At 57.1% G+C, this 13674-nt stretch overlaps 1 protein-coding gene across 2 annotated transcripts; it reads right to left on the reverse strand.

The window, feature by feature from the left end:
- Positions 1–496: 496 nt before the first annotated feature.
- Positions 497–9152, reverse strand: TFAP2C (transcription factor AP-2 gamma). Of its 2 annotated transcripts, none has more exons than XM_030308951.2 (7): positions 9105–9152; positions 7004–7489; positions 6836–6887; positions 5425–5641; positions 4748–4866; positions 2807–2951; positions 497–1383 (listed from the first exon to the last, which is right to left on the reverse strand). In XM_030308951.2, the coding sequence occupies exons 1-7, from the start codon at positions 9150–9152 to the stop codon at positions 1098–1100; spliced, it is 1353 nt and encodes a 450-aa protein (XP_030164811.1). In that variant the 3' UTR covers positions 497–1097. The 2 variants fall into 2 exon arrangements, with proteins under 2 accessions (XP_030164811.1, XP_030164810.1); XM_030308950.1 differs by lacking the exon at positions 9105–9152 and adding an exon at positions 7688–7945.
- Positions 9153–13674: the final 4522 nt, after the last annotated feature.

Here is a 13674-nt window from a genome sequence, read left to right on the forward strand (position 1 = left end):
GAGCCCAGACCTTCTTAATTCTTAATACCCTGCGTACCTATGAATAAAGCCTAAATTAGTGTTTTAGATTACCCCATCACCTTTCAAAGTTAATATTAAAATCGAACCCATTTGTCAAAAAGTCTCAGGAAGTGCACCCATATTTACAGACCCCATTAAATTATGCATAAATAACATCTGTACACTCAACGCACAGTTTTCTCAAAATACAGAGCCTCCTATGGGACATGGTGGTGGCGGGCAGCCAAAAAAAAAAAAACAAAAAACAAAACAAAACAAAACAAAAAAAACGCTTCATGCCTACCCTTTTCAAGTTTACTCAAAACACCAAAATGTGAAATAAATATGCAAATAAAGCTTCAGTACCTTAAAGGAACATGTCATTTCCGAGTCTCCCATTTGAAGAGTTAACTCTCTGAGTTTAAAAAAAAAAAAAGAAAAAGAAAAAAAGACAGCAAAAGAAAACACAAAATCATCAGCAGGCTTCATTTCTACAAGTTTCGTAAAAACCCAAAGAGCCCCTTGTAACAAGGGGTTTGTGTGTCAAATACCAGCTATTAATAAGCTGGTTGCTGAGCAGAGAGGATCTTTGCTTCCTACTGTATGCAGGATTTGACATCTCAAGAAGCTAGAAGCCGGATAAATACTTTGTTTAGATAAATCTTTAGTGCACGCCAGAAGCCAACCATTACCTTAACACTGCAAGTTACCGTTGATGTGAATGGCCATCGATCAGATATTTGAACAGCTACGCGTGTGGGTTTTCTCGTGAGCCCGGGGAACGGATTTAAAAGGTTCTAAAACTTGTAGCACCACTTTCAGAGAAAACAATGGGTCTCAAAAGAATCAAACAATACTTGTCACCTTCCAGTGACTTGTCCAGAGTCAAGGAGACGCACACTTCAGCGCTACAGAAATAACACTAAGGAATCCAGGAGGGCACGTAAACGATCCAGGAATCACTGGAGGCCTTTTTAATGGGAAGGTGGGTAACCAACTGTCCCCAGGCAAGAGGGGTTCCCAGTCTGTCCGGGTCGAGAACGCCTTCGGAGGCCCTTTTCCCTCCAGACTCTTCGGCCCCGTGGCTCACTCCCGTCTTACTTCCGGAGCTTCTCCATTTTCTCCAGGGTTTTGCTGGAATCAGCCGGACTCTGGTCCCCGGGGTTCATATAGGATTTGTCTAGGACTATCAGGGCTTCTTTTATGTAGTTCTGCACGGCAGACACAGCGGCACAGATCGCCTGGCTGCCAAACCCGTGGGTAATCAGGCTGAAATGAGACAGGCAGTTCTGGATGTTTGTCTCCAAGACCGGGGTGGGTCGGTTGTTCCCGTTGGGCGTTCGGTCTTGATTGAGAAGGTCTGTGAACTCTTTACACACTTGCCTGTGAAGACAGTCAGCGCATACCTGTGAGCTCAGTCTGGCTCTTGACAGGTAAAGGGGACAGAGCCAAATCGCCCTAAGGAGGACACCCCAGCAGGCAATCAGAACACGTGGCCGCACCAGAGAAACAGACAGACTTTGATACTAACAGTGGAGCTAAATTGTACTTAGCACCTATTTTGCGCCAGGCCCGGAGCTAAACTCCATCAAGCACTATCTTCTTTAATCCTCACTGCAATTAGGAAAGGTAACAGGATTAACCCCCGTCAAAACGCCAAGGTCACCGGGACTACTGAAAGAGGTGGAGCCCGGATTTCCAGCCCAGAGGTATCGGGATAGCCCTTTATTTGGCGCAGCTCGGGTACCAGTTTCTTCAAGAACACGGAGAATCACGTTGCCCCGAAACTCGCCCTTTGCACACCCTGGTTCACCGTTGCCCCATTTCCTGACTGTACGATTTCTGCTTCATTTACCGTCATTTTATGGATTCATTTTTATGTTTATTCATTTTTGAAAGACAGAGAGAGACAGAGCACAAGCGGGGGGGCGGGCAGAGATGGTGGGGAGGACACAGAATCCGAAGCAGGCTCCAGGCGCTGAGCTGTCAGCACAGAGTCCCACGCGGGGCTCGAACCCACGAACCGCAAGATCATGACCTGAGCCGAAGTCGGACGCTCAACAGACTGAGCCACCCAGGGGCCCCTTTTACCGTCATTTTAAAATCCATTCACTGTCGGCTTTCTAGGAGAAACCTTGCAGCTGCATGAAGCAGGGTTTGAGACAAAGTTTGTCCACACGTCTCCTACAAATCCAACTGGATCGTGACATGTAAAAAACAGAAGGGGCGCCTGGGTGGCTCAGCGGGTTAAGCTTCCGACTTCGGCTCAGGTCATGATCTCCGTCTGAGTTCCGACCCCGTGTCGGGCTCTGTGCTGACAGCTCGGAGCCTGAAGCCTGCCTCGGATTCTGTGTCTCCCTCTCTCTGCCCCTTCCCCACTCACAGTCTCTCGGTCTCAAAAAATAAATAAACGTTAAAAAAAAAAATTTTTTTTAAGCATAAAAAAATCTTATCAGGAGGCAGAAGGCACCCAATCTTTACTGGATGTGACAAAACAAATTGTTTTGAACACATTTTTGTAAGATATGGAGACACCATAACGAATGGGTAGTGTAACTACTTTGAGCTGAATAACTGAGCAGCTCCAAACAGCCACTGCTGATCAACACATTCATTTTATTTATTCTTCCAAATCCTCCCGAAGAGTTAACCCATCTGACGGGTCCAAAAAAGCCCTCTTGTCAGTTCCTTTCGCTCCACACCCTTACTTAAGAGCGGGTTCCTTTCCCAAGCCCCGGGGACTACACTGGCCCCCCAACTCCGACATGAGGGCATCCAGCCATCACTTTCAAGTCTGGGTACTCACTGTGCCGCCAGAAGCACGTTCTTCCTCGCGGCCATCTCATTCCGCCCTCCAAGATGAGGTCTGGTTAGATACTCCGCCACTGGTTTACTGGGGAATTCGGCTTCACAGACATAGGCAAAGTCCCGAGCCAAATGCACAGCCTCCCCTAGAATAATCAGCCATGGCAACAGACTCAGGAGGTCTCCCTTTCCTCTTCTGCAAACCCAGACGGCCCGGCCCCCCAGTCACTCTGCATTTTAAAATGAAATTACACACCAGGAAAACAATCCGGCGAGCAAATAGAACTCCCTGGGTTCACTCCCCTAGGAACTGAGGAGGAAATCCTACCATGTGTGGGGGAAAAAAGACCCTGAATTTTTTCACTGTCCTCCAACAGTGCTAACCAGTCTTCGACCCAACTCAGATTCTTGACACACCCATGCTTTCTCTGGATTATAAAAGCTCTCATTGTGGACACAAGGGAAGGGAAATGCTAAAGACAAGCATCTCTGACAAAAGCCGATGGGGCACTTCTCTTTATGAAACTGGGATGAAGTCTTTGACGTAGAACTTTCTTTTTAACTTAGGGTGCCCCATTCCTGAAGGAGGCAAGTCTCTAGAATGTTTAAGAAAAGAAAGGCATGCGTTTCCATTGGAAATGTTTAGGGCCCCAACTACCGATTTGGACTACTCACCCCCTTTTGTCCCAATCATGGGACGAAGAGAGGGAGAGGAAAAACCAGGGGGGCTCATCTCTGACCAGAGATGCCAGGACCTGGCTGCCCCGTGGGCGGCTGGCAAGAGCTTTGCAGAAACCCAGATAGTGGCACCCCTCCCACGCCCACCCCCAGGCTTCCACCTGCCTCCCCAGACTTACTAAATCAGAATCTGAGAACCATTGTTCTGGCACACACTTTCTCATTCAAGCACCCCCGCCCGGCTGGTCAGAAAACCTAGCGGAGCCCCATTTAGGCGCCACGCACGCAGAACCCACCATTCTCCATGCAGGACAGCTGTTCTCCAACAGGCAGCTCCTTTCTCCTGGCCCTGACCCCCAAAGACACCCGTAGAAAGGTAGAGCGGGGCTCTGCCAAGTCGCTTTCGGCACCGCAGTCGCGCCATGAGACCAGGGACAGACAGTGTTCAAAAGATTGCCTGGCTGCCGGGAGACCACCCCTCATTGGCTCCCCCTGCCCTCAGCCGGAGCCCAGCGCCCTGCTGATTGGGCAAGGGCTGGAGGCTGCTCCAGGCTTCGGGAGAAGCCTCCCCACGTTCCACTGGGCAACAATGAGCTGGTTTTTCTAAAAAATATATATATTTCACTTTTCCCTTGCCCCCTCCCCTTTATTTTTTAAAGGCTGTAATTGCATTCTTGGCTCCCTTCCAGATTGGGGGTAGGGGCCCATTCAATAAATGAAAATGTTACATCCTACTATTTTAGGTCGGGGGAGAGGGGGCCCCACTAATTTTTTTTTTTCCCATGGGGGAAATGAACAAAGGACTTGTGAATTGCGTATGCAAAGGCTTTTCTCTTCAGGGACCACGATGCTGATATTCCCCAGCTACCAAAGCTAGAAACGGGGCTTCTTCCCACCAATACATAACCAACCAGCTTTTGAAAGGTGTACCCGTTGATCGACTGCATCTTTCAAAAACTGGTTCACTTGTAGGAAATGTCCCAACACCCTACGGTATGAATTCTTCGGTCTGGGAAACCCATTTCTATTTAATAATGATTTGCTGGAGGACCCAGAACAGGATGGCTGAGCAGGCAGGTATTTAAATGTTAACTTCTTTGATAAAAATTACTGTGATTCATTGCAATGAACTCGGGACAAATCACTTTCATCTCTTAACTGGTGACAGGGCTGTTTTTAAGCTTTTCTTTAGAGTAGCATTAAAGACACAAACAACCTAGCAACGTGTTAAACCATCACCAAACAAAAGCAAAACCCCACTGACCTTCTACCAAGGACGTCAGGAGAGTAACGTGGGCAGCTTTCCGTCTCCCGGCGGGAAGATTCAACCCAATCTTGTCCAACTTCTCCCGCAAGGACCGGCCTCCATTTTTAGATTTGGCTCTGAGTCAAAAGAAAAGTGAACTGTGGCTCTTCTCTAGAAATCACACTTTCATATTCTCCATCCTTCAAATGCTACCAAAACTGAAATCTGTCCAAGAGTATCTACATTATGTGGGTCGCAATCAAGTGAAACAGGGAGTCCCTCATTTAATTAATGCCTGTAAAATTCAAACATCTTTCTTAACAGCAACATTCTTTCCCCCCCAGTCACAGAACATTGTAAAGGATGCTGGAGCAGATAAATGTTCACTTCTAAAACCTGTGGCAGCCCCCCAAGTCCCCTGGGGTAGCAAACCCCATGGAGCTCCTCTCCCCCTAAGAGGGACGCCACCATCTCATAAAGGAATCAAATTCTAACCAAATGATAATTTGCTGGCGTGTTTTAGCACTTCCTTCTGCATCTGGCACTTTCTAAAAGAGAAGGAATGTACTAAAACTCTGAGCCGATTAGAATTCAGTGTTAGGTATGAAAGTTACATAAATGTTAAAAATACCTCCTTGGTTCTTTTGGGTTGTACACCAACCCAACCACCGTGCCCAGAATGTGCCCCCATGTACCTTCTGAGAACACCTCCCAGTAACGAGGCGTTTAAGCACTCAGGCGGGGACAATCGCCTCTGGACCTCAGCAACTGTCACTTTGTATTTAGACGTGGAGCTGAGGAGGGACAGTCTTCCAGGGACCGAGCAGAAGACCTCGCTGGGATTCATCACAGCCCCTACCAGCTCCTTCTGACAAGGGAGACTCAGCGGATTCTTGGTCATTGAAATGGGACCTGTGAACGAAGATTAGACGTGGCAGTCCCCGAGAGCTGCGTTTACGAGAAAGGGACCTTTTCAAACCTCTAACCCGAGCTGAAAGAGCTCTTTAAGCAAACAGCGTTGTGTGTTGGGCTACATCATAAACTGCAAGCAGATTTTTTTTAAGTCCAATTCTTCAAAGATAATCGAATCTGAAATTCACAAGTTAACACCTTGCAAAGCTAATTAGTCATGACCCCAAGCGTGGAGGGTTTTCATTTTCTAGCCACTGTTAAAATGTGTTTAATTAGAACACTGGTTTTCAGAAGACTGCTTCAATCCTACATACACGGGGATTTTTTCCTTCCTCTGTCTAAGAACCACCAAAATCACCCGGCACGCGCGGATCCTTTGCTGAAACCTTTCGGTGCAGCTGATCACGGTAAATTTAAAAATACAAACAAACCTGCCCTGTTACAAGTTTCCTGGGAAATTCGGTTTATTTTCTGAGCTGTTCTTCAAAAACCATTTCCCAACTGATTTCAAGGAGTTTAACTTCAAGTAGCAGACCACAACTCCCTTTCATTTAGGGCCACTCCATCTTCAAAACAGCCAAACTGGCAATCCCTCAGTCTGTAACTTAATTTCTTGAGACACTCCCCCTCCCCCCATCCAATTTTCCAAATCCCCTCCCCCACTATCTTGCATAAACCCAGACTCTGGCAGATCGTCCCACTCCGGTCCTTTGAAGGCTGTCTATCTGGTAGGCCAAACTGTTTCAAAACCTCTTCTTGCGGGTCAGAATTGGGGATCCTTGCCACATGCATTTATGAAACGGGAAATTCAATCATCCACTCAACAACTGCCACGGCATCAACCACCCAACCAAGGTGTGTGGTCTGATTTTTTTCCAAATTAAGTCAGTGTTAAAACTCACTCTGGAAGACTAACACTGTAAAAACACCATGAAATTCAAGGGGCCCTAGTCTCCAAGAGAACACTATCCAGTAACAAATCCTAAGAGTTCTACCATCATCCCTTTTCATTTAGCTCCAAAAGCGATGCCCTCTTCTTTCTCCTAAAAGCCTATGTTCCTCCAGCCAACCCCCGCCCCCTCCTCCATCGGCCCCTTCCCTACCACAACTGTCCCAAGGTGGCCACCAAACGCCCCCAACCTTGCCAGGCTAGGTGCGGCCCAGGGAGGAAAGAAGTTTGCTCTCGCTGCCTACCTTTGCGAATAACAGTCTGATCATGCAGGAGCAGGTGCTGGTCCTCGACATTCTGGGGGAGAAACGACAAAGTTTCCCTTAAGTTCCGGGGAGGCCGGGCAGGGGGGAGGAGAGGCTGGGGGGCAAACAGGTCCGGGCAGGAGGGGCAAGAGCCGAGGCGCCGCTCACCTGCACCTCCTCCATCTGGTGCGCCATGTCGTGGAGCCCCAGGTTCTCGGCCAGGCCCGCGGCGTCCAGGGCGTGCGCGTGGGGCAACAGCAGGTCGGAGCGACGGTAGGCATCCCTGCGGGCGCTCATGGCGCCACCCTCGAGCCCGGAGAGATGGGGTAGCAGGCCGGCCGGGCGCCCGTGGTGCGAGGGCAGGCCAGCCCCCTCCTGGCTCTGGCGACCCGGCCAGGCCTGCTGCTGGCTGCCGGTGGGCGCCGGCTGGTGCAGGGGGTTGATGGCAGCGGCGTAAGCTTCTCCCAGATGCGAGTAGGGGTCGGCCGACTGCGAGTAAGCCAACTGCTGGTAGGGCGGTGGAAAGTAGGGTGGTGGCTGGTACTCGGCGACTCCAGTATGAGAGAGGGGCGGCGCGGGGCTGTAGAGGTGCTGCCCCGCGGAGGAGAGGTGGGGGAGGCGCGGGTTCCCATTGCTGCTCGCGTCGTGGCGATCCTGGGTGAGAGAAGCAGAGACCCCGCTAGTACGAAACCCCGCTACTGCGAAGTGGCTGCAGCCCCTGAGCTGAGCCGTGCGTCCCCAGGGACCCGACTCGTGGGGCCTGCCCTCCGCCCAGAGAGCACCCAGAGGCGCCGTGCGCCGGAGGATTCGTTGCGAACTGCCAGCCCGCGGAGGAAAGAGGCTTCGAAAGACCTGGGAGAACTCGCTCTCAAAGCCCGGCGGCGAAGGCCTGGGAGGTCGGACGCCCGGGGCGCTCTGAAGAGCCGGATCCGAACCCCACGTCTTGGGCCAGGAGTAGCTGAGGCCCGGGCCCGGGGAGGAAGTCGGCATGCTGTAGGCACCGTGAGGACTGCGCTCACTCACTAGCCCGCACATGTCAGCGGCGCCAGACGAAAAGAACGTGGGGAAGCTGCAGACGCGGATAAAGCGCACGAAGCGGGAAGTGCGCATCTTCCCCGCCCCAGGGACCCTCCCTTCCACGCCCTCAGGACAAAGACCTCCGGGCAAGTGACGCTCCCCGGCGGGCCGGCCACTCAAGGCCGCCCGAGGAACTCGGGGAGGAACGCCTCGCGGCCAGGGCTGCTCCCCACCCCACTCCGCCCCAGCTAGCCGGGTCCAGACCGAGCGGGGAACACCCAGTGGGGCCGCCCTGCCGGGCCACGGTCAGGATCCCCACAAACCGGGGCAGAGGGGGAGAACTAAGGACCCCGAATATTGGGCAACCTCGCCTGCGCACGTCCCTCGCCTCAAGGCTGTCCGACCTAATTCTTCAAGGACTCGGCTCCCTGGGTTCGCGGGGTCACAGGGGTGGCGGGGAACTAGGAGAAACGGGCGCTGTCGCCCCCTAGCGGAAGTGCCCGGGCCCGCCAACAGGGGCAGCCCCAGGAGGTCCCGCGGGCGCGCGGCCCCCCGCCCCCGTCGCCCCCCAGCCCGGGCTCCCCTCTGCCAGCGCCCGGGCGCACACCTCCCGCCGCCCGCGTCTTCCTCTTCCCGCTCGCCGCCTGCCTCCCTCCCACTCTCCGAAACTCTAGCTCAACCTGTCGGACTGGCTGGAGCACTCCCGAGCGCTTACGGCCCCATCTGGCCTCGCCCCCCCCCCGGCGCTCCCCAGCCCCCACTTCTCTGGAGAGCCAAACTTCGGTTGTTTTCTGGTTTCCCCGAGGAGTTAGCGGGGCAGGTGACAAGCCCGCCGCGGAGGGGACTCTGCAAAGGTGTCGCCGGCAGGTCGCCTCATCTGACCCCTCGGGACGGAGATCTCGTGCGTAAAGGCCACGTCTAGGCGTTGTAGACGGGGCGCTCTTCCGAGAAAAGGGAAAGAAGGGCTGTTTTGCTTCGCACGAAACCGACCGGTAAGCTCTGTGGGTGGGATCTGCCGGTCTCCTTCCAGGCCCTGTTCCGGAGGGTGGTTTGGGGAAGGGCCCGATTCAGGAAGAGGGCCCGGGAGAAACGGACCAAGGGGCGTCCGCAAAAGCGGACCCCGTCCCCTCGAGGGGCAGAGGCTGGTGCCTGCTCGCTGCGCCCGCGCCCGCGCCCGGACCTCGGTCGGTGGGTCCCCGCCTCCCGGGCTGGACTCGGGCGGGGCCGGGCTGCGCCCCTGCACCCAGCTCACCTCGCAGTCTTCTTCATACTTGACATTATCGGTTATTTTCCACAACATGGCGTCCGGCGTCCCCCAAAACAGTCGCCAGTTAAATCCAGGCTCCCCCCACCCCCCGAGCGGTAAATCCAAAATGGGGGTCACGGTGGCTGGGCGTCCGCCGCCGCCCCCGCCACGCGAGGGCCTCGCTGTCCCGGTCACTGGACGCGCATCGGCGGCTCCGCGAGCGTAGATGCGGCCGCCGCGCGCGTAGAAGCCGCTGCCGGGGACCCGGGAAGCCGCGCCCGCACTGTGTGTCCCGGCAATAGCCGGGGGACCCGGGCGCCTTAATGAGAAGGAAATTATCATAACTCCTCCCCGGGGGCCGGCACGAAGGCCCCGGCGCCGGGCGGGGCAGCCCCCAGCCAGTCCCAGCCTAGCTCCGCCCTGCACCCCGGCGGGGCGCCGCGCCGAGACCCGCGCCGCGGGGGGCGAGGAGGGGGAGGCGAGCGGGCGTGGGCACCTCTCTGACAGCCGCGGACCTGCTAGGTCGGGGTCCCCCGCCGCGCCTTCCGTCGGTCACCCCCCCCAGGCCCACACCTGAGACTGGCAGCGCTGGGGCCCCGGCTGCAAATACCTAAGAGCCCCCCTATTTCTCCTGAAGCGCCTCCCCCCATCCTCCGAAAGACGTGGTCACCTGCGGTTAAGAGACCTCGCGTTCCGGGCATCTCAGCAGCTGGGGTCCCCCTTAGAGCCTGAAATGCCTCACCCACCCACTCACGGAGACTTAAATTGGGCTGGGACCTCGCAGCCGGAGCCCCAAGCCCTCCGAGAGACGCCTCCCCTTCCTTCTCTCTCCGCGGTCACAGCGCCGGCCCATTCCTCCGAGGGGCTGGAGGAGGGAAGGCCTTCTGGGGAGTCTGCCCCGAGCGCCAGGGGGCGGGCGGGCCTCCACCAGCCGCAAAGTCTGGGACAACGGCGTCCGGCTGCCATCGCCCGGAGCTGCATCTCCGCCGCAGACTGCGGCCGGGGGTCACCCGCGCTCCCTCGCCCAGCCCTGCCCAGCCCTGCCCAGCCCTGCCCAGAGCGCCGGCTCGGCAGATGCCTCCGACGAGCCGGACGCTCAGAAGCCTCAACTCACCCGGGGAAAGAGGTGCGGGGCGGGAGACAACCCGAGCGCCACGCGCGGGGGGGGGGGGGGGGGGGAAAACGGGGGGGGAGGGAGAACGTGGGAGAGGAGGGAGGGGCCAGAGGGGGACCCCCCGCTGGAGGGGTGAGTACCCCCCGTTCTGCAGACGCAGACGAAAACGAAACTCGAATATAAACGCTGCCTCCTCTCGCCCCAGGATTTATTCGCCACCCAAACTTGAATGCAATGCGCAGTTGTTTAAAAATTTTAAAGAAACGAAATCCATTGGCCCAATGACTGTAATTGATCTTTTTCACTGCAAGGGGAAAGTCGCTAATTTTCAAGGGCGAATTTTGCTGGGACGTCCCAGCTGGCTCCGGGATCGGAATTTAAACATTCCGAGAGAATCGGAGAAGGGGACTCCTTCCATCTGATTCCGAATCCGATTCTGCAGTAACTAATGCCCATCAGTGCAGTGCCCGGGGCCCGGGCCCGGGAGTGGACGCTACCCCCCATCTACAGAACGACTGCACACACCGCCTTCCTGCTCCTTCTCGGGTTTATTTGGGCTTTGGCATTTCTCTAGACCCAGGTGGACCTAAAATAAAATTAAGAACTGGAACAAAAATAGGCGTCCTCCAAGTGAAACGTCCTCTCTTGCCTTAGAGGAGGTAGAGCCAAGGGGATACTCCTACCAAATGTGAGAACAAAACCTGGGGGGCTTTTCAGGACTTTGCACTAAGAAGTGACGCCTTGCTTCCAAAATACCAGGATCCGGGGCTCAAAGAAAAGAACAGGGGCAGCAGCGTACCTGATACTGGGGGGCGGGGGGACAGGAAGGGGGACACCTGTGCCACGCAAGAACGGGACACCTGCACAGCAGGACGTGGAAGGTTAGGGTCCCAGGCACACGCACACACCCCAGAGGGAGGCTGTGGCACCCCCTTCGGGGCGTTCCAGACCCCAGGGCGGTGACGAGGGGCCTTCTCCACGCTGGGCCTTCCAGACTCGGGTTTGACTCAAAGACCCCGCCTGGAGTGCAGCCTGAACAAGTTGTCTCATTCACGCCGGCAACTTTACCCGTAGGCAGGTTTGGAACCCCGGCAGGGCAGGAACGGGCCAATCCCCCACCCCAGGGCCTGGCTGTCCTTCCTTCCCGCAGCAGAGCTGTGGCCGAGGCAACCCGAAGGGACAGAGATTCCTCCCAGCCCGGGGGCAGAGGCAAAAGGGAGCCGATGGGCCCTGAGGGTCTGCGCGCCTCCGTTCTGGGAGCCCCAGGGGCCTAGATGTTTCCGAACCGCTTAGCAAGGGCCGTTCATTCCCAGGGCAGCTCCCCGGACACCGGCGCGCTGCCCCCTCTCCCAGGGACACGCGTTCAAGCTAGAGCGCGACTTCCGCGCCCTGGATGGAAGGCGGGTGGAAGAAGTCCTCAGTCTTCCCAGCCAGGGAGACCCGGCCCAAATACGCACACCCTCGGCTTCGGGGCCGGAGCCCCGGCACGCGCGCGCCCCCGTCGGCGTGCCGGAAGCCTCAGCCCTTCCTCGAGCTCCACTTTTCCTCTCTCTGCGGAAAGCAGGGAGAGGATGGCTCCTGCACCCGGGACAGACCTCCCTCCAAAGCCCAGGCCCCTCGCCGCATGAAGACCGGAATCTGGAGGCCGCGCCCTGGGACGGCCACCGCTCGGGAAAGGGTGCCCCCTCAGGACCCTCCGAGGCTTCGCAGGCGCCTAACTGTAAACAGAACGAGAGGATCCCGGGGACAAGCTTCACTGCACGCCACGCAAAATCCGGGATAGGGGGTGGAGGGTGGCGCGCGGCTCCCCTCTGTCGCCCCCTAGGGAGCCTACGCTCACACACACTGGAAGCCTGGACCCGGGCCCCCATCCCGCTCCGGTGGCCCAAGAAACCGGAGTCTGGAGGCGAGGAGGCGTCTGGGTAGAGGCGCAGACGGAGACCGCCGCCTCCAACTTCCCACCCCCGCAAACCAAGGAAGGCGCCCGGGCAGGTCGAGCTGGAACGGGGTTGGCCTGCGACTTCTCTTCCCGCCCCAGGGAGGGGGCGCGAAAGCGGCAGGTGGAGGCCCCCGAGCGCCCTAAGGGAACGCCGCGCAGCACGCAAGGTGTCTGTCCCGCCCCTTGGAACCGCGTGAGCGCCGGCAGAGACCGCGGTGAAGTGGCCAGCCGGGTTAAGCAGAGCCGAAAAGCCGGGGCCTGCAGCAATCGAGGGGGGTGCCCCTCTATCCCACAGTCTCCCATCGCGGCATCGTCACCCCGAGGGCCAGACACTTGGCACCGAAGAGTACTGCGACTGTCTAAGCCCGCTAAAGTGCACGCCCTGGGGCGCCACTGCATCATTTCACAGCCACTCCAAAATAACACCAATAGCATAAAAATAGCAGATTGTTTTGATGGTGCGCAGAGCGACAGCCGCGCACACACGGATGCTTCTTGGCTTGCTTAACCCAGGGTCCAACCCGACTCCATTTACGGCTCCTTCTAAGCGCGCGGCTCCAGGCCCGGGGCTTGAAGGGAGGGGCTTCGCGGCCTGTAGCTTTTCCTCGCAAAACCTGCTTTTTACAGATGGACAGAGAGCCGCCGAGCTGAGGGAGCCTGGAGGACCCAGGCTCGGGGCGGGGCGGGGCGGGGAGGGCCCGGGTCCGTGTCTGTCCCGGGTCGAGTCCGCGCGCTCATTCGAAGGGCGCCCGCCAAGCGCAGAGGTCGTGGGTACAGTCTCTAACTCGACCACCGCAGCCCCATTTCTCAGCAGGCGTCGGGGGATTTTTGGCCGTCCAACCACCTCAAAGCCACAAACGTGCCTGCTACTCGAGGCGACCTCCCTAGCTGCTCTTGGAGACCTGTTAGAGACAAGCTCGGCTCTCGCCTCCCCTGCCCCGGGGGGACCCCCGCCCTCCGGAGGCCACGCTGGGCCGCAGAATGCCTGTCACTTCTCCACTGGGTCCCAGGGCCCATTCGCGCGCAGCCTAAGCGCTCGGAGCGCAGGCGGGAGGACTCAGGCTCCAGCCCGGTGTCCCCGGAGGCCTTCTCCGCTCGGCGTCCAGGAACACCACACCCCTGCAGGCCAACCGAGCCCGGAGGCCTTAACGCGTTTCTCTGGTCGCCTCCAGGCGACGAGGAGGCCCACTGTGGCCAGGCGCCCGGCGACGCGGACTCGGCTGCCGGCGCCAGAAGTGGCAGCGCCCGGGAGCCACCCCGCAGCCCCAGCGGCGCCCTCCCCACCCCGCGGGCATCCTCCCGCACGCCTCTCCTCCCTGCCCGCCTGCCCTCCGCCCGACACCTCCTTTCTCACCCTCAGGAGCTGGAAATTCATGTCGCCAGCTCTTCAGCCTCTGCGAGTTGAGCTTAGGAATGGGAGCCGGGCTGCAAGCGCTCCCCAAGGGCCGAGTCGCGTGCCGCAAAGTGCTCTGAGGTTTATTTAATTAACGGAAGGGGGAAGTAGGGAGGGGGCTTTCGATTCA

The sequence above is a fragment of the Lynx canadensis genome, chromosome A3, assembly GCF_007474595.2.
Source record: "Lynx canadensis isolate LIC74 chromosome A3, mLynCan4.pri.v2, whole genome shotgun sequence".
Lineage (NCBI taxonomy): Eukaryota > Metazoa > Chordata > Mammalia > Carnivora > Felidae > Lynx > Lynx canadensis.

Coding starts and splice junctions, on each gene's coding strand:
- TFAP2C (XM_030308950.1), bottom strand. CDS start 7,945: ATGCGCACTTCCCGCTTCGTGCGCTTTATCCGCGTCTGCAGCTTCCCC. Junction 7,490..7,687: donor TTGAGAGCGAGTTCTCCCAG/GTCTTTCGAAGC, acceptor TCTCTCACCCAG/GATCGCCACGACGCGAGCAG. Junction 6,888..7,003: donor ACCAGATGGAGGAGGTGCAG/GTGAGCGGCGCC, acceptor TTTCTCCCCCAG/AATGTCGAGGACCAGCACCT.